This window comes from Xenopus laevis, chromosome 1L (genome assembly GCF_017654675.1).
Source record: "Xenopus laevis strain J_2021 chromosome 1L, Xenopus_laevis_v10.1, whole genome shotgun sequence".
Lineage (NCBI taxonomy): Eukaryota > Metazoa > Chordata > Amphibia > Anura > Pipidae > Xenopus > Xenopus laevis.
In genome coordinates this window covers 168,821,955-168,843,807 of record NC_054371.1, presented here as the reverse complement: position 1 = coordinate 168,843,807, position 21,853 = coordinate 168,821,955, and the positions used below count along the sequence as shown (strand labels likewise).

Here is a 21,853-nt window from a genome sequence, read left to right as displayed (position 1 = left end):
CGTCCATACAAAATCTTTCCAGTCCAGTTAAATTTGATGGCTGCCGAGCATGGACAACCTGCTTCAAATCATCCCATAGATTTTCTATGATATTCAAGTCGGGAGACTGACGGCCATTCCAGAATATTGTACTTCTCCCTCGACTTTAAGGGCCCTCTCTGAACTAGCCACACAGCCCCACAGCATGATGGAACCTCCACCAAATTTGACAGTAGGTAGCAGGTCTTTTTCTTGGAATGCGGTGTTCTTCTTTCGCCATGCAAAGTGCTTTTTGTTATGACCAAATAACTAAATTTTTATCTCATCAGTCCAAAGCACTTTGTTCCGAAATGACTGTGGCTTGTCTAAATGAGCTTTTGCATACAACAAGCGACTCTGTTTGTGGTGTGAGTGCAGAAAGGACTTCTTTCTCATCACCCTGCCATACAGATGTTCTTTGTGCAAATTGCGCTGAATTGTAGAACGATGTACAGATACACCATCTGCAGCAAAATGTTCTTGCAGAAAGTGATCTTTGGGTTGTCTGCAACCATTCACACAATCCTCAGCATATGCCACTCCTGTATTTTTATTGGCCTGCCAGACCTGGGTTTTACAGCAACTGTGCCTGTGGCCTTCCATTTCCTGATTACATTCCTTACTGTTGAAACTGACTTTGCACCCAGGCTCCTTATGGTTATGGATCCCATTTGAGGGCATCTTAAAGGAATTGTTCAATGTAAAAATAAAAACTGGGTAAATAGATCTGTTGCTTTTGAATCTGAGCTGAATGCTGAGGATCAATTACAAACTCACTGAACAGAAATGTCCCATGTGCCCCCCCCCTTTAAGTCGCTGACTAACTCAGAGTTATAGAGCTGAAAAGCAGGAAGTTGGATTCTGGCTGTTTTATTAGACATCTGTTCACTCCAGCCTTTATATATTACATTTTTGGCTAACTAACTATATTAGAAACATTTTTTATTTTGCACAGCCTATTTATTTACACAGTTTTTATTTTCACACTGAACTATTCCTTTAAGACTTGTTCACATTTCACATTAGTATGATGAAGAGAGTGATATTCTGAGACAATTTGCAATTGGTTTTAATTTTTTTATTATTTGTAAAGCTTTTTATTTGACAAGCTTTATATTCAGCAGCAATCTGGTTGCTGGGGTCTCAATTAACCTAGCAGCCATGCAAAAAGTAGCAATAACAATAAATTTGCAGCCTTACAGAGCATTTGTTTTTAGATGGGGTCAGTGACCCCCATTTGAAAGCTGGAAGACTGGTCCGGACTGAGAATTAAAATAAACCCAAACAGCCCCTGCCAGCCTTAAAGAAGCCTCTCTGGCATTTGCCATAACCCACAGTCTGGGCCTGCTGGAAAGAGTCAGAAGAAAAAGGCAGATAATTAAAAAAACTATAAAAAAAAAAAAGTAAATAATGAAGACCAATTGAAAAGTTACTTAGAATTGGCCATTCTATAACATATTAAAAGTTAGTTTGTAGGTGAACCATCCCTTTAAAGAGCATTGGTTTTAAGATGGGGTTAGTACACCCCCCACCTCCAATGAAGGCCAATTGAAAAGTTGCTTAGCATTAGCAATTCTATAACATACTAAAAGTTACCTGAAGGTGAAACACACTTTTAAGTGCGTCCCGGCCTTTCTGTGTACAGCCTGCTAATTCTTGCTGCGCCTGGCAGAGCATACGAACCACTACCATTTCTCTCAGGCACTAAAGGACAGCCATGCTGGATGGCGGCGGCAGCGGGGTCCTTACAGATGGAACCGGAAGTGGAGCATGCGTAGAGCGTCGTGCCCTCAGCTGGCTACACTTCTTAAAGCGGAGGAAGAGGTAGGGAAGGGCTGGATTATGGAGTTAGTTTTGTGAGAGTGCTGACGGAGAATTGTGCAATTTAAGCGTTGGCGTGATTGTGGCTTTAGGACCCTAAAGTGAAAGACTGGGCAGAATCGGGTTTAAGCTTTGCTTGGAGAGTAATAACCCGGTGTAACGTACAGAATAGCCCGAAGGTTTGGTTTGGGGTCTGAACATTGCTCTCCTGTGGGCCCGGGCTGAGGAGAAACTATTCTGGGCGGGTATTCCTGTTCCTGGCTCTTCTGAAAGTTTTGCCTAGGGAAGCAAAGAGCCAAGTCACTGACAGGACGGAGAGCCGTGTGATGTGACTGAACCCGCAAGTGTTCACAATTAAGGGAGTCCCGGGGTCCCTATATCAAGTGAGAGGTTATCCAGTGTGGCCTGGCACCCCGCTAGACATGCTTGCTATTCACTTCTCATGGGACAGTGTGGGGGGCTTGCAGTCTGTGCTGCTCTGTCTGCTGCTGCTGCTGCTCATCACTTGGCTCTTGTGTCTGCTAGAAACGAGGCCTTGGCACAACTCACAGCCATGTCTGTCCGGCCCTCAGCCTCATACTGAAGTGCACATAGGTGAGAACAAGCCTTGCTACAAATATCTATCTCTCTCTATCATCTGTCTGCTATATATACATATTCATAGAAGCCACACTGTTGGCAGAAAACATAATTTATCTTCTATTCACTCTCACAAGGACCTATGGGATTTGTGCTGTGGGGATGTGCTCTTGGCTTGTGCTTTGTTGCACATATTCTCAAAGACATTGCTTCATGTGCTCCCCGCTTTCTGTTAATCAGTTTGACAGGTCACTTTGCCTAAAGGGGTGGTTCACCTTTGAGATCACTTTTAGTATGATGTGAAGTGATACTGAGACAATTTGCAATTAGTTGTCGTCGTTTATAATTTTAGGTTATTTGGCTTTTTATTCAGCAGCTCTTCATTTTGCATTTTAAGCAATCTGGTTGCTAGGATCCCAATTAACCTAGCAACCATGCACTGCTTTAAATACGAGACTGGAATATTCATAGGAGAGGCCTGAATAGAAAGATGAGTAATAAAAAGTAGCAAAAACAATTAATGTCTTTTAGAAGGGGGCAGCGAGGCCCATTTGAAAGCTGCAAAAGAGTCAGAAGAAAAAGGCAAGTAACTATAAAACTATAAAAAAAAAATGAAAACCAATTGAAAAGTTGCTTAGAATTGGCTGTTCTATTACATAATAAGTTGCCTAACAGGTGAACCACCCCTTTAATTGTCACTGTGTGTAGCACTAGTACCATTATTGTCTGTATCTTCCCTTCTGTGATTTGCCCAATAATCATGGCTACTTAAATCATTCACAAGCACCTTCAGTTGAATATGGAGGGTGTGTGACCATTCTGTTTTTTGGTTTAAGAAATTTGTAGGAAATTAGAGAAAGTCTCGGCATGAGACTATTTGCTGACAACATAGTCTTACTAGGGGCTCACACAGGCTGTACTAAGCAGTATTTGTCCAGTACAGAAGTGTTCTTTCAAACATATGAATTTAGAAGAGCATGTTGGGCATTGTCAGAGTAAAAAAAAAAAGTTAAAAGTTAGATTAAACATGGTGTACTCCCCAGTTCCCTGCATAGGTGATTCAAAGTGAAAGACTCCTATCTGTTAAAGGAAAACTAAAGCTTAACTAAAGAAGTAGCTAGAAATGTTTTAGATTATGTTTTGGGCTTCTGTACCAGCCCAAGGCAACCCCAGCCCTTTAGCAGTAAAGGTCTGTGTCTCCAAAGATGCCCCAGTAGCTCCCCATCTTCTTTTCTGCTGATTCACTGCACATGCTCTGTGCTGCTGTCACTTACTGAGCTTAGGAACCAACAAACAATATACAGTACACATAATCAGCCCTGTAGCATCAGCTTATATTACAGACCAACCTCATTTTCTACTTGTAAATTTGTGACTACCCCTAAGCTCATCTTCTCAACAGCTGCTCAGGGCCCACTGATGGTGACCCCCCTGTGACAAGTTTGCAGTCCTGGATCATTGCTGCTATTGAGAAAGTGAAACTTTAGATTTGTGCAATACGCTCAGTATATAAAATATTTAGTTTTAGGGTTTAGTTCTCCTTTAAGCAGTTGCCAAAATACATTGGTTTTTTTTTTTTTTTTTTTTGTATATATATTTTTATTTTTACTTGCAGAAACAATACAAGGAAATCAGGACAAAAGAAAATATACATAGTCACGGTTCAAGGACTGCAACCACTGGACGATTTCCAGCTTGCAGAAGTGTATGATCTCTGGAACTTTCACATTTTTGAACCATGTAACAATTAACAATAAACAAATATAAAGAAAAGCCTATACATGTACCGTCATTTTGGGAGTAGCGCAAATCTAAGGGTAGGGAGGTCATACAAATCTGGCATCAGAGTGGGCATGGGGTAAACATAACAAGGATATAAGGCTAGTTTTGTTATCATCACTTGCTAGTATGTCTACTACTACCACTACTACTACGTCATCCCTTCTGTCCTGGGAAAAGAGTGTTATTAGTGGGGCAATATATTTCGATAAGTCATCCATGGTGTCCAGACTTTGTGGAAGTGTGATTGTGTTGCTGTCCGTGAACTAGTCATTCTTTCTAAGACCAGCATGTTATCTATTTTGGTCTTGACCATATGGAAGTCCAGGTTCGGGGATTTCCAAGACGATGCTATGACTTGCTTCGAGGCCGAGAAGATATGAGCGATTAGCTTCCTTAAATGTTTGTTACCTCCTGGGACTCTCTTGTGAATTAGTGCTTCTGCCGGGTTTTTCCTGAGGGACAGTCCTGTAACATTTGTTATTAAGGTGTAGATGCGAATCCAGAATCTGATGGCTTTAGGGCATTCCCACCATATATGTAGAAAACTGCCATGTTGGCCGCAGTTTCTAAAGCATAGTGGGGAGCTGGTCGGGTACCATTTTGCCAATCGGGCCGGGTACTAGGTACCACTGATGCAGTATCTTTTGGGAGGTTTCTTGTATCGCTATGTTGATGGAGCAATGTGTGGTGGCTTTGATAATATCTAGCCACTGGTCTTCCTCCATGCAGATCCGGAGATCTCTTTCCCATGTAGCTATAAATCTGAGTTGTTTCAGTGGGGTTGGATGATTCAACTGGTCGTATAGGATTGAGATAGACCTTTTTTGGGGATAATCTTGTAGACACATTCTTTCGAAGATGGTTGGGTTTGGAAATTTTTCCTCTTTCCAGAGATTGCCAATGTAGTGCCTGATCTGATGATAATGCAGGATTTCTCTTTGTGGGATATCATATTTTTCTTGCAGCTGTTGCCATGTTTTGAGTTTTCCCAGTTTGGTCAAAGAGTATATAGATAATAGGTTGTTGTCAGACCACCATTGGTAGGTGCCCTTCTGCATACCTGGAAGAAAGTCAGTATTTGAGTCAAATTTTGCCACTGGTTTATGGGGGAGCAGAGACTGTGTGCTGAGATCCCTTTTCCCCAAGTTTGTAGTGAATGCAAAATAATGGGATTGGCACCGTTTCTCTTACGTTGTGCTTTGGTCCATAAGAGGTTGTTGATTGAACCGGCTTCAAGTGTGTCGTGCTCTATCCGGACCCACAGTGGGGGATCCGTTGTGCGATGCCATTCAATCAGTTGACTTAGTTGGGCTGCTAGAAAATAGTTTTTTAGGTTGGGAATCCCTAAGCCACCTTTATTTCTGTGTCTGGTTGCTGTTACAAAGTTTATACGGGGTTTTTTCTGATCCCAGATAAATTTGTTGATTGCTTTCTGAAGGGAAATTAGCATCCCTGTAGGGGGGGAGATTGGGAGTGTTCGGAAGAGGTAAAGCAGATGAGGTAGTGCAGACATTTTGACGGCCGAAATTCGTCCGAGCCAGGATAATTTCAGGTTGCTCCAGGAGTTGATCATTTTTAGAATTTTCTGAGACGTTTTATTGTAGTTGGCTGGGGATAAAGCTTTGTAGTCCCGATGGATATTAACCCCTAGATATTTGATGTTGTTCTCTCGCCATTGCAGGTGAAAGTTAATTTCCAGCAGCTTGGTAATATGTTGGGGGATGTTGATATTGAGGGCTTCAGTTTTTGTTGCATTAATTTTTAGACCTGAGATAACACCAAAATTATGGAGCTCATCGTATAGAAATGGAAGGGATGACATAGGGTTCGAAACTGTAAGCATAATATCGTCTGCGTATAATACACTCTTATAGTCTACATTACCCACCCTGATGCCAGTTATTTTGGGGTGGGTTTTTTTGTTTTTTTTTTAACAAGTACTGTTTTGCTTATTAGCATCCTAAGCAAGTTTTTGTGTAACATGTAAGCTCTTTTGGGCAGGGCCAACACATGCATTGCTGTTAGGCGGAATGCATAAAAGCACATTGCTTGTGGGTACAGAGCCTAACCATTTTAATGGTACTAAGCGATCAGGTTATAGCTACTTTCTTTCAATTTCGCCGGCTGCTGCTGTTGGCATTAATAGTGCAGGTACTAAGTGCTTGAATATCCAAATTGGCCCTCCAGATATTACTGAACTGCAGTGTCTGGCAACTCACTGCAGAAATGGTTGGCTGGGCTATATAAATAGCAGCAATTCATTATGAAGTAAGGTCGCCACCTTTTAGCCCGGTGGACCTGTTAGGGGGCGGTGCAGTGACACAAGGGGGTGGGCAGTGCCATAGCAGTGGGGCTATGACACGGTGGTTGGCCAATTGCCTTGTCAATCAAAGGGAGCCCTGCCTGTTTTTCCTGTGACAAATCAACAACTCTCCTGTTCCGTGCTTTCCACGCAGCAGTCTGATTCTCCCTCAGGGAGAGATCTTGTGAAAGTTGGCCGGTGTGTCTAAAGCTGGCCATACATGAGCCGATAAAAGCTGCCGACAGATCGAGTGGGCAGCTTGTTGTCTGTGTGGGGGGGCCTTTCGACGGGCTTCCCCAATCGATTTCTGGCCGGAAGTTGGGCAGATGTCGCTCGGGCAGGGGTAAAGATTCTGTGGGATCGCGGACCGCATCTGTTTGTTGATGCCGTCCTGCAATTCAACCACCCATATGATCCCCTAGGGCCCACGATTGGATCAGCCAGATATCTCCCACCTCATGGTGGGCATATAGTGGAGAGATCCGCTCATTTGGCGAAATGTATATGGCTAACTCCCAGGTGATTGTCTTGGTGTGGTGCTCTCCAAGCATTCTGTACTCTTACAGAGAATCCGAGAGAGGGTTGAATTGGCCAGCATGGAACTGTTGACACCCTGCAAATATTCACCTTGACCACAGTGTACAGAATTAACTACCCTATACTATGTGATGTGCTTTGCATGAAATGCTTGTTCTATTTGGTTTGATTAGATTTATAATTCATATGTCAATGGCATGTTCCTTTTTATAACTAAATGGCTATGGTTTCAGGATGCAGTGTAGGTTGGGGTATCATGTTGGCACAGTGCTTAGCACTTTGGACTTGCAGTTGTGTGTTTCTATGCTCCGTTCAAGCCAGGGCACTCCAAGTTTGTATGTTCTCCAGGTTTCCTCCCACATTCCAATAACATACAGGCAGATTAATGTGTTGCCTAATTAAAATTGACTAGAATGTGTGAATGTTTTAGAGACTTTAGATTGTAAGCTCCACTGTGACTGGTACAGACATGAATGATGTATAAGTTTGAGCCAGATCGTTTATTAATGACATTAAAACATGTGTTTATCTCAGTGGCACAGAGTATGGATAATATCCTCAGCCAGCTGAAGTTCCTCAACCCTGACCAGCTAAGAGACGAAATACTAAAGGCCGGATTAAAGTGCGGACCCGTCACATCCACAACAAGATTTATATTTGAGAAGAAGCTAGCACGTGTCTTACTGGAGCAACAGGGAGTGGGCTTAGAGGAAACTTCAACTCTCTGTGATGCTAATGCAAGTGTGTCGGATGGGAATGCAGGAGCTGATAACAAGCAGCACACACCTTGCATCCAGCAGAAAAACTGCTTAGAAGAGGGGGACTTTGGGTACAGTGTTGGACTAAATCCACCTTCAGAAGAGACCACATTGGCAGAGAAATGTTACAAAGAAGTTAACGGAAGATCAATAGGTGAATGTCAGACCTTCACCCCAACACCTAAGGATCCATCTCTCTTTTATGCCGTTTGCCCTGTGTATGAGGAGACATTAAATAAAAATGGTAAGTTCAATTCTGTGTCAATGAAAATGGCAGTATGCCCCTATTTTAACATTAGTTCAATGAATAGGATTGTATTGGACATACTATGGTACCTATTTTAATTAAGATTTTTTTTTTATATTTTCACTAAAACTGAGTAAAAAGACAGGCCTCTCCTGCACTACTTGGCCTTCCGGGGGTTTTCTACTTGTTTCATACAAGTACTCCCAAACTAAATCATCATCATCCTCTGTATGATGAGCTGCTCTTAATCTTACTGGCTGTATCTTGGGAAAGAAACGAGTTTGTTTTAACAAATGGCTTCTCAGTGGACTGCTTATTTTTTTTTCGATAGTACCAGGTGGAAGTAGGAAATGAAGTAGCATACTGCAGATGGATGTACTGATGAGATTTTTAAAGCTTGTGTTTCTCATTTCTAGCAATTAAAACTACACTGTCTATATTGGTAACTGTTTTACAAATAATTGAAGCAAAGACTTATGCAGCTCCGATCCTGGGGCTGCTGCCGTCTGAGGCAGCAGCCCAGATGCCGCCCTCCATCTCCCGATCCGCGATTAAAAATCAGTGTCGGAGCGGGTCAATAGAGGGCAGCATCGCTAGTTAATTGAGCGCAATTGTTTAAAATCCGGAAATTCGGCTCTTAAAGTTACAAGAGGCGGCTTTTTGCCGCCCCTTGTAACTGGCTGCCGCCTGAGGCAAAGTTCTCACCTTGCCTCATGGCAGCAGCAGCCCTGGACTTATGAATTATATCTGACAAATGTCTCTTTAAATAAAAAAAATCATGTTCTATATTTAATTGAAATGCACATTACTCATTTCTTTGCTAGTATTCGCATATATACCGAAACAATTTGTACTTAGGCTTAATTTATTTATTTATTTATTTTTTTGAATTACAATGTATACGCATTGTGTTCAGCAGGGCTACAGCTTGGAAAGTGAAAGGGTGTCCTGGTATACTGAAATTAAACTGACTCCTGTTTTCATTGGTATTTTGACCATTTGTTTTTGTTTTTTGCAGACAAAGTACACATTTATGCAGACAAGAAAGAAGCGCTTCAAGTGGTTAAGATGTTAAAGGGTTCAAGATTTAAGGCTTTTGTTTCCAGGGAGGATGCTGAGAAGTTTGCAAGAGGGATATGTGACTATTGCCCATCACCAAGCAAGTCTTCAGTGGCCCTGTCCCCTGTAAAACTTTCACCAGCACTACTGAGAGGTAAGGGTTTTTTCCCCTCATCATTTTGAGGATAGAAAACTGGTACCTTGGGTAAAGATGACGCAGCAGGAGAGTATGGCACAGAACATGAGGGAGCAGAGTCTGTTTCTGACTTAGTGGGCAGCATCCACCACGACCAACAAACCACTGGGGATGAAAACATAATGTTGCCTCTTTATAGGTCCCAGGTAAGGCAGTTTTGGACGTCATATGAATGAGCTGGACAGAGTACAGAGACATGCAACTAAACTGGGTTATATATGATAGTGTATTGATGGGTCTGCATAAGTATATGTATAATATTTGTGCTGGGATTCATTGGGAGTGGTTGAGGTTGATGGGCTTTGGTCTTTTCAACCCACCTTAACTAAGTAACTACTATGTAACTATGTGAAAGATGAGGCAGAAGGTTTCCGGAGTTCAGAGACCCTGCTCTATGTGGAGTCTACAGTATGTCATAGTATTCCCATATCATTGATTTGTCTATAGGCGTAGTTGCTGAGGCCTCTCATGGACTGGATGATGGAGGCATGAAGAGGTTTATTGGGGTGATAGGAAACTGGAGGGAAAAAAACAGTGCGATAATAGATCTGTGATGCCAAGTAGTAGAAATAGAAGTGGGAGAAGACATGGGGTTAATTTAACTCTTAGTATGTTGACCGTGATATTCTGAAAAACATTTGGAATTGGCTTTTTGTTCTGCAAAAGCTATCTGTTGCTAGGATCCAATTGAGCCTAGTAACCAGGCAGTGCTGTAAATGAGAGACTGGAAGATTAAAATTAGAATGCTTGAATAGAAAAAAATGAACACTAAAATTTTAGGTTCAGAGAGCAATAGTTTTTGATCCTCTAACAACAGCTAGCAATCCGATAAAATAACTCAAGATCCAATTTGATGGAAACATAGAACTTTCTGTCTTCTGTATAGTTCAATAAATACTTTTTACTTATTGTTTTAAATAACATGCTGTATGTTTAGCACAAGCTTTATACATTGAACACATGTTGAACAAGGGGGGTATACTTCCTCTTAAAAACCTTGTCTTGCCTACAGTTTGGAAGTGACATTACCTCAATGGTGCACACTGACATTATGGATTATGAATATGGACAACAAACCAATTAATGGGTAGAATATTGCTCAAAATATTTTAAAGTAATATTGCGATTGCACCAGAAGGGCAGTTACTATTATAATCTATGGAATGGTATTATCCATCTTTTATCTGAGCGAGAAATCACAAAACTAACTCTGTGCCATTGCTGTAACTGTGGAGTGGCCCATTTCTTGGGGCTCTGGGCATCTTCTTCTAATCCTGACTATACAGTAAATTCTTAGGACTCGGCCCACATTAGAAATGAGTTCTTACTTTAGCCCTACATAGTTATGGAGGGCCTGCAGAGCCTCTACCAGGGAGGTGACCCGTCTCAGGCTTATAGCTGCAGATGGAGTGAGGCTGCTTTTTTTTTTTTTTTTGTAGTAAAGTCCACTGGTGTAGAATTATATTTAGTTTCCTACTTCATGGTAAAAAAATATGAAAAGTCAAGGAACAGCACTAAATTTAGACTGATGAGGCTTTAATTTTTCTTGGCCCAGTGTTGCTTCTGAAACAAAGGTAGTTGCATCTCTGTACTATTCTTTTTAACTGTGTATATTGATGATTACTCCTTATTAATCTTCGACTAGATAATATTTTAAGTTCTTCAGACCATATGCATCCATCTATCTATCTCTATCTTATCAATATTGTTTTGCTCTTAGATGGAATCAACTCTTCAGAGACTGAAAACATCAACAAAGAGAGGGCGAATAACTTCAAGAGTCCCAGGACACAAGATCTGACCGCAAAGCTGAGGAAGGCTGTAGAGAAAGGAGATCTAGCAACTTTTTCAGATCTTATTTGGGCCAATCCACGTTATCTCATAGGCTCTGGGGATAACCCTACTGTAGTGCAGGTAGTGTAGCACCAGTCTTCTGCTTTGACTGGAAAATCACTTTTTAAGTCTATATCACACCAGATCCTTTCCTTCCTGATGTAATTAGAACTGTTTATGGGAGATGCTGATATCTGGTGTAAACCACATGAGAGTGCCAAAATTAGTGTTCCATTGTGGTCTCGTAATTTACATCACAGTATCAACATTGGCTAATCCCTGCCCTTTTACATTTTGAGATTATTCAATTCATTGTCACACTTTGGCAAATTTGGTCCTACCTGATAAAGACTGGAATAAACTGTGGCACAAGTCAAATGGCCTACTTCTTCCAAGGGTGGCCAAGAAAAGTCATTAGTCAGGGTTATTCTTAGTCTTATTATTCCCTACCAGTTGGTTGCCAGATAGACCTTGGGATTTCCGAGCAAATTCTATCACTGATCTCTCTACAGAAAAACTCGCCCACTTTCTATTCATTTCTATGGGATTTTTAGAAGTGTATTTATCAAATGGTGAACTCTAACTTTTACCTATTAATAACTACACTTATAAAAGGTGGGTCAGTTTTCCTGTGTTGAGCTCTAATCTCACATTTGATAAATCCCTTAAGCAGTCATTCTGTAATGTTTATTAGCTTCTAGCTTAGTAAAGGTGACCATACAGGAGCAGATTTTATCTGCTGATTTTGCGCCCTTTAGACCGAGTCAGAAGCTTATCTGCCCATGTATGGGGCCCTCCGATGGGCCCATCGGACCAATATCTGGTTGAAAATTGGCCACATGCCAATCATGCAGGTTTGATCCAAGTCTGATAAAGGACAATTGTAATCCGACCGTTAAGACCAGATCAAATTTAGACTGCTTGTTTGTCGACCATGGATCTTCTAGTTTATGGACAAAGTTCGACTAATGAGGTCATGAGAGTGGTTTTATATGTTGTATTTCATACTATTTTCTTGTTCACTGACCTAAAAGTGGTGGGAAATGCCCAATGCTACCATGAAAAGTGACTTAAGTTTACATTTTTGTGAAACGTGGACGCACCTTATTGTACACTTTGGGGCAGATTCCAAAGTGGGGGATGAGAGTTTAACACGCACACGAACACCCCCCCCCCCATAGGAATAATTAGAAAGTGGTGTTTTTCCATGGAGAGCTCTAATCTCACAGTTTGATTAATTTACCCCATAGTATTATGATTTGAAGCTCCCATACTGTGGTTTTCTTCCATATGATCAATAGGCTTTTGTGTACAATTAATTCCCTGTTACTGGATGTTGTCCGTCTTAGGACGGGGATTCATTCTTTTGTTGTATGAGTTTATTTTTCTATTATTTATATTATCTTTCCTTCCTGCCCCCTCTCTTCTTACTGTAGGAAGGGTGCAGGTACAATGTCATGCATGTGGCTGCTAAGGAGAATCAGGCTGGTATCTGCCAGCTCCTCTTGGATACATTGGAAAATCCAGAATTCATGCGGCTCATGTACCCAGATGATGATGACCTCATGCTACATAAGCGGATCCGATATATTGTTGATCTGTATCTGAACACTCCAGACAAGATGGTAAAATATTCCTCTAATCCCCAGAAGCAGCCTTCATAGGCTTGTAAGTAGTTCATTTTCTGCTTCAAAAGGAAATAAGTTGCATTTTGCTTTATTTTTCTACAGGTTTTCGACACTCCTTTGCACTTTGCTTGCAAGTTTGGTAATGCTGATGTTGTGAGTGTGTTATGCTCACATCCTGACATTTTAAAAAATCCTCGAAACAAGTATGAACAGACACCAGAGGAGGTATGCTTCTGCACTGTAGTTGTTTATCTAGCTATCTGTGCCCCTCATTACAATTGCAAAAGTAGTTACAGTGTGTTGTAAGAACCATGCACATGTGTAATATTTACATATTTGTTTTCAGGTTGTCTGTGAAAGAAGCAAAAATAAATCTGCAGAACTTAAGAATAAGATGAAAGAGTATTTGAAAGGTTTGTAATCAACCTAAATACTAGTAACCAGTTTGTAAACATTTTTGTTTCTATTAGTCAGAATTGCTCATACTTTGTCCCCAAAGTACAGTTTTCACTATTGTAAAAGGTTTTTAGTATCATATTTTTGCCATTGCTGTGATGTAAGCTCTTCTCCCAAAAGAAAACCATTAAGCGGCCATTGAAAGTGTTTGCTTTCCCTAGGTAATTTTTATGTGCCATTACTACGGGCTGAGGACAACTCCTCATTTCCAGTTATAGGAGCAACTTGGTCTCCCGAGCAGCCAGACCTATTTCAGACCAGATTCCCTGGCAGTCCCAAAGATCCAGTGTTGGCTGTGAGAGCATTTGCAGGCCCTATGAGCCCTTCTAAGGTAAAAAGGTGTTTACTTTGTCTCCAAGCTAATGTCTTGAGTGTGCATTTGACTTTACCCAAAATAAAATGCAGTAAGGTGACTATTATGCTGTGTAAAACAAAATTAAAAAAAAAACTGTGTACAAAGCTGTGTAAGATAAATGTCGAATTTATAAAGGTGTATTTTCTTTTACACCATGTGATTCCCAGATTTGTCACCTTTATTTTACACCACTTCAGACCTTTTTAAGTTCCAGTGGAAGTTGCTCTTAAGGAAAAAAGCATAAAGAAAAATAGTGAAACCTTGATTTTAAGTTTCCCTGCATTTTACATTTATTATTTGTGGTCCCACCAATTTATAATGCATTTCAATGGGTGCATTTCCCTGATTTTTGTCTGTTTTCCAGGATTTTGTCCTGAAGAACCCAAAAACTGCTTTTTTTCCCTCTATGAATGTGATTATTTCTGAAAAAAAGAGGTTTAAAATACTAACCAGAGTATTCCCCTGAGACTTTGCAAGTGGAAGACCTTGTTGCCACTGAATACAACCAGAACACTTATGCGGGTCACACTCTATTATGCAAGAAAACTGGTGATAATGAACTGGATGGGTACAAACAGCCCCACTGTTACCCAATGGGTCAATCTAACTAATAAAACTCTTCCCTCCATTAAACCCACTTATTTGGCTAGAGGGTGCCGGACAAATTTGAGAGAATATGGAGCCCGTGGCTGGATGTTAACCTGTTAATTCCTGATACTTGATGCACATAACTGGCTCAGTTCGATGAGGCGATCAGACAGGAGGTTGCATATAATATTGTAGGAATGTATGGTGCTGGATAACGTATTTTACATATGGACCCCTTTGGTGGCTCCTCCTGTGAGAGCCACTGGAGACATCAAATTTCTCTGCTTAATTTTAATTGTGTACCAAGTTTGTGTTGGTTGTATATTTCCCCTTCCCTATATTAAAATAAAATAAAGACTTAAATACTAACCAGATGTATATTTTACCATGGTTCTGTCTGTAAATGGTAAATTCCAATTAGTCTGCCCCTTATACAGTCCTGCACCAATCACTTATTGCTTTATGTTGTGTATGTGACAGAGGCCTTGCACATGCCCCCCCCATAGTGTAACATTTAACCCTCGTTATTAACACATTAAATATTGTTTCTCAAAGTAAAATGGACTCCTGTGCTTATATCCTTTAAGGACTTGAAAAAAAATTTACTTTAACACATTTCCCTGATTTTACATAATTTTTTCCCGGTCCCCTGAAACGTAAAATGGGGGTGCTACTGTACATGTTTTTTTACAATGGGCATCAAACTGTTTTGTGGACCCCTGGCATTCATATATAGGATGTCTTTTTTTTTTTTTTGTTTGTTTGTTTGTTTTTTTCTTGGTCGCTATTGCTATGTGGGAGAAATGACCTTCCAAAGTGAAAGTTTTGAGATGATTTTTCAGAATGTTCATAAATTTTTATAGAGACTATTAAATGTCAAAGCTTTTCTGAATTTAGCAATTAGGAGTAGAAAGACATGGTTACCCATTTTGGTTTTGATAGAATGTACTTTTTAAAAATAGGTGGTATCCTGGGGTAAACCTATTGTTCCAGGATTTTTTGGCTTTGGAATCTACAAAGTAGACCGTATTTTTTTGTTGAAAGCGCACACTGGGGACCCAAGATGGTGGGAAGCCTTGGGCACCTAAGGAGAATTTGAAACTGCAGGCTTCCTTACACATTGACTTGGACAACTAGTTCAGTTAGAGGGTTTCAGACAACCTGGTTAAATCTTTTACTTTATGGCCCAAAAGTGGTGATACGTAGAGATGTGAAGGGAAGAGTAATTGTGCCTGTGACACCATGTTTGTGGCAGTACTAAGAATATATTGTGGGTCTCATCATAGGCAGAGGATTTCAGAAGAGTTTGGAAAACCCCACCAAGGGAGAGAGCTGAATTTTATCACAAAATCAGAAAAACTGACCCAGAAAGAGGAGCGGAGAGAGTGGGAAGGTAAGATCCTTTTTATCGTTTGTCTACAAAAGATATATAGTAAACATGATTTGCATCTTATAAGACACAACCTACCTGCTTTAATATGAATAGTCAGATGTTCATATGCTCCCTCCCCCTTTGGGAGAGTCGAAGGTCTTAAAGTGAAAAAAAATGTTAATGGTTAAAATCTGTTCTTCAAGCACTTACAGATTTCTTGATATCAAATATTCTGCTTTAAAGGGGGCCAGTCACCACAAAAAAAAATATTCAAAATCCTATTTTATCACATTAGTCAAACAAAATGAACTTTAATTACACTATATAAATTATTTGAATCTTGTTTCCTTCAGTCTGGGAATTCATAATTGTAGCAAGCAGGCAGAAGCCATTTTGTGGACACTGTTATAAAGGCAAGCCTTGTATCATCTCAGAATCTTGTTTGTGCACCAGAATAGGGGACCTGATATCCATCCCCATGCACTGGTTACACAAATAAATGGTGAAGAGAACGAGGGAATGTGGGGAGAGCAGTGACATGTAGGAAGTGCTGAATGGAAAGTGAAAGTAATTGTCTGCCCCACCTCTATGCCCAAGGCATAGAGGAGGGGCAGACAATATTTGATTGGCAGCTGAGGTTTTTAAACGAGTTTACAACAGCTATGAATGCTTTAATAGAAAATAGAATTCGATTTCATGCTTAATTTGAAAAGGACTTATTCATATGTTTATGTCTGGGTGACAGGTCCACTTTAACAGAGTTTTCCATCCTGTAGTTCTGTAATGAGCAACAAACAGCATTTCTCCCCTGTTTAGAAGATAATGGGGGTCATTTATAAAAACTGGGCAAGTTTGTCCACAGTCGTAACCCAAGGCAGCCAATGTTTTCACTGTTGCCAGCTGCCAAAAAAAATCTGATCACTGATTGGGGCTCATATAAAAAAATTGATTACTCTGGGTTATTGCCCACAGAAAGCTGTGTTGTGGCAACCTGTATTCTCCAGTCTGTATGTAAACAAGTTCCCACACAACTTGAATGACTGCCCCATGGCTACACAGCAGCTTATTTGCATAATATATATTTGTACCAGTGAAGGGTAACCGTGCATCATATTTAATTGCATTGTAGAGTGCTCGCTCATGAGTTGGATGTGCCTTGGGTGGAATACTGGGATTTCCTTGGCTGCTTTGTTGACCTCTCTTCCCAGGAGGGTCTGAGGAAGCTGGAGGAGTATCTGAGCAAGAGAGAAACAAGTGAGAGGGCACAGCTGGATACAGACTATGACATATGTAACAAGTATAAAACTCCTTCAGGTAAAAAAAACAAAAAAAACATTGTAATACTTATAAAAGTATAGAAACTTTTTTTGTATTTCAGTTTATAAAAATACACAAAGTTCTGTCATTCCAGTCCAGTCAAGTTCTGTTTTGTATTAATAACTTATTGCTGGTCATGAGCATGCCGTTAAAATAAGTGTAAATCTGAATCTAAAATGTTTGCGTAAGGAAAGCAAAAACAATTCTAAATGTCACCACCCTCAGGGTATTGCGAAAAATTCCAAGTTGTGGTTGGAGGGGAGCCGATTACTGCAGCATTGTTTAAAAATACATGTAGTCGGGACCAGCAATGCAGGACGGACAGATACTGCTTTAAATAGGAATTACTTTTACAAGTAACTTGCTAATGTGGGTTTAAAACCCACATAATTTTTATTCCTCGTCTTCACAGGAGATCTGTAAATGGCTTAGTCTTTCAGCATTGTATTAATCTGCAATTTCACTTGACTCACTCCACAGGAAAGCGCAAAAAAATGTGCAATTCTATATCAGTTGGAGCCTTTCTGGATGATGAGGACGATATGAGTTTGGAAGAGCTCAAAAACCGTCAGAATGCAGCGCTAAAACACAGCTACTCTCATTCAGACACAATCACAGATTGTATTATGGATACCAGTGCAGTTCCTAGCAGTGAGCAGCAGAATGGTACCAAACCTGGATTCTGTAGCCCATTAAGCAATGATCCGTATGTTCCTGGGGAAAGTAGGCATAAAGGTCTAACTGAAGGAATGCTATCGCCAGTCTCTAACCTTATGGCCGAGTTTGAAAAACTGGCAGTTTCAGAAAAAAGTGAGCTTGACAACAAGACATGGAACATAAAATCTTCACCCTCCAAAGGTGAAAATGTAGTTCTGGCTAGTCAAAGCCAAATGGCTAAAGAAACTGAGCACAATTTCCATGCTGGTTCATCTACAAACACAGATGGTTCGGTATTATCACAAGTTGAGCAGCTGATGCCGGAGCTCAGCCTGCAGGATAAACTTTCCCCTCCCAGAAACCATATTGGTCTCTCGCCCCCACGTGCCTCTTCAGAGTCTTCCATTCATCTGGGTATGAAGACTCCACCCAGAAACCAATGTAACAGAAGCATCTTCATGCTGGGGTATGTAACTATTGAGTGCTGAGCCATCCCAACAAGTGACAAGCACACTTTAGCAAACTCATATTGACTTAAATGTGTTTGCAGTAGTACTAATTTGGCCAATCACTTTGTTGTATATACACCGTCTCTTTAAATGGGGGCTCCACACAAACATAACTTAATCGTTTTGAAAAGTAAACCTAATTTCAAGCAACTTTGCAGACTTTTCATAATTTTTAATCATGCTCTCCTGCTGATCTGTCTGACTACTTTTCTGAGCTGGCTGACTACTGTTACTTTGTATCAACAGCCATCTGTCATTTGACTGCATCCTGCAAACCCCACAATTCCCTACACATGTGATTTCAATAAGGAACAGAACATCACAGTGCAGTGCATTGTGGGTTATGTAGTTCCTCCATGCTGTCTGGAAGCTGTGGAGAAGTTGTTACAATTTGTAACATCAGTGTTTAGTCCCTCCTTCCCTGCCAGGATTTCAAATGATGCAGAAAGAGAAGAACTGATAAACAGCAGGATTTCAGCATAGAAAATGCATTTTGTCATACTTTTTGAAAAAACCTGTAACTGTGATGGGAATATTAAGGGTTTTTGTGTTATGTGGGCCTCTTTATCAAATTTTGGTTTGAAAGCTGGAGTTCCCCTTTAAGCATGGTATAGTTTGTTGACTCTGTTCTGTACTCCTTATAAGACTTGGAGTTTAGGCACAGTCTCAGTCTCTCTATCTGATAAATGTGAGTTTTTGTTTAGGATGTGATTTGTCTTACTGTTGTGATTCTTTCAGAGACGAACCTTCCAAACTAGACAGTCATGTTCTGTCAGCAGTGGAAAATGTAGAAATTGATGGACATCAGTACCCCAGTGTTTCTAAATGGAAGCAAGCAGTGTTGTCTTATCCCAATACATCTCGCCAAAGGTATGGACATAATTGCTGGAAATGCCGCCATGTTCCCTTCTGTATTTTCCCCCATACCTTATTCCATAGGCAAGTCCAGCCTGCTTCCTCGCCAGTCCTGAGCCCCAGTAGTACATTCTATGTATATGTACATTGGGGGGGCTGATTCACAAAGGGTTGAATATCGAGGGTTAATTAACCCTCAATATTCGACTAGGAATTGAAATCCTTCGACTTCGAATATCGAAGTCGAAGGATTTAGCGCAGATAGTTCGAAGTATAATTCCTTCGATCGAACGATAAAATCCTTTGAATCGAACGATTCGAAGGATTTAAATCCAACGATCGAAGGAATAGCCTTCGATCAAAAAAAGTTAGCCAAGCCTATGGGGACCTTCCCCATAGGCTAACATTGACTTCGGTAGCTTTTAGATGCCGAACTAGGGGGTCGAAGTTTTTTTTAAAGAGACAGTACTTCGACTATCGAATGGTCGAATAGTCTTAACGATTTTTACTTCGAATCCTTCGATTCGTGGTCGAAGTAGCCCAAAAAAAACTTAGAAATTCAAAGTTTTTTAACTTCGAATCCTTCACTCGAAGTTCGTGAATCGGCCCCTAAATGTATAAGGGTAGGCGAGCTGCGGCTTAGTTGTGCCTTTAAATTTTTCGCAGCCTAACAGTAAGAGCATCCGTTGATCTAATAAAGGGACATCTGGGGCACAGTAACACAAAGAGGGGGAAACCCAAAATGCCATTCATTTATAATGTTATCTTTATTACATATTCCCTTAAAGGAGAAGGAAAGGTTAAAAGTAAGTAAGCCTTATCAGAAAGGTCCATCTAAATATACCAGTAAACCCCCAAAGTAATGTTGCTCTGAGTCCTCTGTCAAAAGAAACACTGCATTTCTTTCCTTCTGTTGTGTACTCATGGGCTTCTGTATCACACTTCCTGCCTTCAGCTTAAACCTCATTGCCCTGGGCAAGAGCATGCTCAGTTTGCTCCTCCCCCCCCTCCCTTCTCTACTGTAATCTGAGCCCAGAGCAGGGAGAGACTCAGGCAGGAAGTGATGTCACACCATGTTAATACTGCAGCTGCTATCCTAAACAAACAGAGTTTCTAGAGCTTTTTACTCAGGTATGGTAATACATTCTACAGAATAAATATAGCATTCTAGCTTGCACTATTGCAGCTAATCTATTGGCAATAAAATGCCTCCGTAGCTTTCCTTCTCCTTTAAAAAATACCACATTAAGGACAATGGTCCACAAAGATTTAGTTGCCCGCAGAAGAGATTTGTATCTCTGGTGCTTTCCCACTGTCCATAAAGTGAATCACTGGTGGTAAAACCCATGTGCTGCTTCAGTCTTCCGAAGTTTCATCTTGAGGAAACTTCAGGCGACTTTGGAAGATCATAATTACATACGGGTATTCCCACCAGTGATTAACGTTATCGAAGGTAGAAACGCACTTACAGGAGAATAGTCGGAGGAAAAGAGATTAGTTTCCTTTGTGGTCTCTGGCTTGGTTACACAAAATAAACAAAGGCGTTACACACAGTAGAAAAAAAAAACTCTTGGTTTGTCTAGCTTACACTAATAATGAACCTATGAACATTTTATTAAAGTTCATCCCGTCATGTCTTCATCAGAAACCCACTTGGTTTGGGCTCAGAAATAATCTATTTAAACAAAATAGCAAACGTGATGCAGATTGCCTATAACAGCACCATTATGAATTATTATCCAATAATAAGGGCAATAAAGATAAAGGGAGAAAAATATACTCCCATTTCACCCCAATTCATGGGTGCATGAACATGTAGCAGCAACCAAAAGAGTTTTTCTCCAAAAGTAATGACCAAAAGTGTAATTAAAAGTTCAAACCATTATTAGGACATACGGGTGACGCGTTTTGTGCCTATTAACTTACTCAGCCCATGAGGCATGAAACGCGTCAGGCCTTCACCAGTATGTCCTAATAATAAATGGTTTGAACTTTTAATTACACTTTTGATCATTACTTTTGGAGAAAAACTGTTTTGTTTTTTTTTGGTTGCGGTCAGAAATGATCTCTAACTAAACTTTTCTTTCCCACTTTTGCAGTTGGCCAAGCCCAGCACTTGTGTCAGGTAGAAGTAAATCACAGATGTTCTGTCCCAATTCTCCCGGAAGCCATGCCTATTCTACTCCTGGACGAAACAGTCCTGTTCTTGGAAGCCCTGGGAAATACATGAACACTTCTGATTTTGGCAGCCCAGGAAGGTACAGTCCTGCCTATGCCAGTCATATCCAACTTCTACGCCTCCGACACTTTTCAGACCACCCTGCACTTTAGAACTTCCTTATCCGAGGCTGGAGCTCCACCACACACACAATGTTTTTGGAGAGAACGGCCGAAAGTGATGAAGTCGTCTTGTGAGGACTATTTAAAACTCAATGAATTGTTCCTAAAATAAGAAGCAGATCATGGGGGTCTGATACATAATTTATTCTTCAACATTGAAGGTGTCTGTATTGGAAAGGGAATAGACTGTAATAATTAGACAGTCAGGCAATGCGTCGGTTAGCTGAAACTAGATTGTAGAGCAATAACTTTATCTGTAGGTGGTTTTTCTCTTATACAACTGACAATCGAAAAAAAGAAATTCCAAATTTTAGCCAAGTACATCAAGTATCTACATTCTTGTGTCGCGGGGGATTTGTAGTTTTTTGTAAATTTTTTTGTTTTTTTTTTTTCTTTTTATGGTTTTCAACCTGTTTTAAATGCAATACATTTTATGGAGCCCCCCCAAGTATTATATCTTTAATAGAGAAAAACTCTAAAGTGTTTGCTTGGCTCTTGCCAACCCCCCATACAGTGGAATAAGCCAGTAACATTTTAATTACAGTATGCACAATAATTGTTCATGTACAGACACCCACGACGACACGTCCAGCTTGAACTCGGACCAAATGTATTATACCAGTAAATATGATTGCCATATCTGA

General features: G+C 40.4%; 1 protein-coding gene and 1 long non-coding RNA gene across 3 annotated transcripts in view; one reads left to right on the top strand and one right to left on the bottom strand.

Moving 5' to 3' along the window:
* The window catches only part of LOC121394978, a 14,710-nt gene extending 12,972 nt beyond the window's left edge, over window positions 1-1,738 (bottom strand). The window contains exon 1 of the long non-coding RNA XR_005962139.1: window positions 1,615-1,738. This is a non-coding gene — a long non-coding RNA (uncharacterized LOC121394978). The remainder of the gene's footprint in view (window positions 1-1,614) is intronic.
* ankle2.L (ankyrin repeat and LEM domain containing 2 L homeolog) lies at window positions 1,738-21,853 on the top strand. Of its 2 annotated transcripts, none has more exons than XM_018262215.2 (13): window positions 1,738-1,842; window positions 7,574-8,041; window positions 9,063-9,257; window positions 11,020-11,213; window positions 12,569-12,757; window positions 12,863-12,985; window positions 13,107-13,173; window positions 13,378-13,547; window positions 15,446-15,552; window positions 16,661-16,845; window positions 17,329-17,971; window positions 18,753-18,884; window positions 20,969-21,853. In XM_018262215.2, exons 2-13 carry the CDS (start codon window positions 7,585-7,587, stop codon window positions 21,198-21,200), a joined length of 2,694 nt encoding a protein of 897 aa, XP_018117704.1. In that variant the 5' UTR covers window positions 1,738-1,842; window positions 7,574-7,584; the 3' UTR covers window positions 21,201-21,853. The 2 variants fall into 2 exon arrangements, with proteins under 2 accessions (XP_018117704.1, XP_018117698.1); XM_018262209.2 differs by lacking the exon at window positions 1,738-1,842 and adding an exon at window positions 1,867-2,433.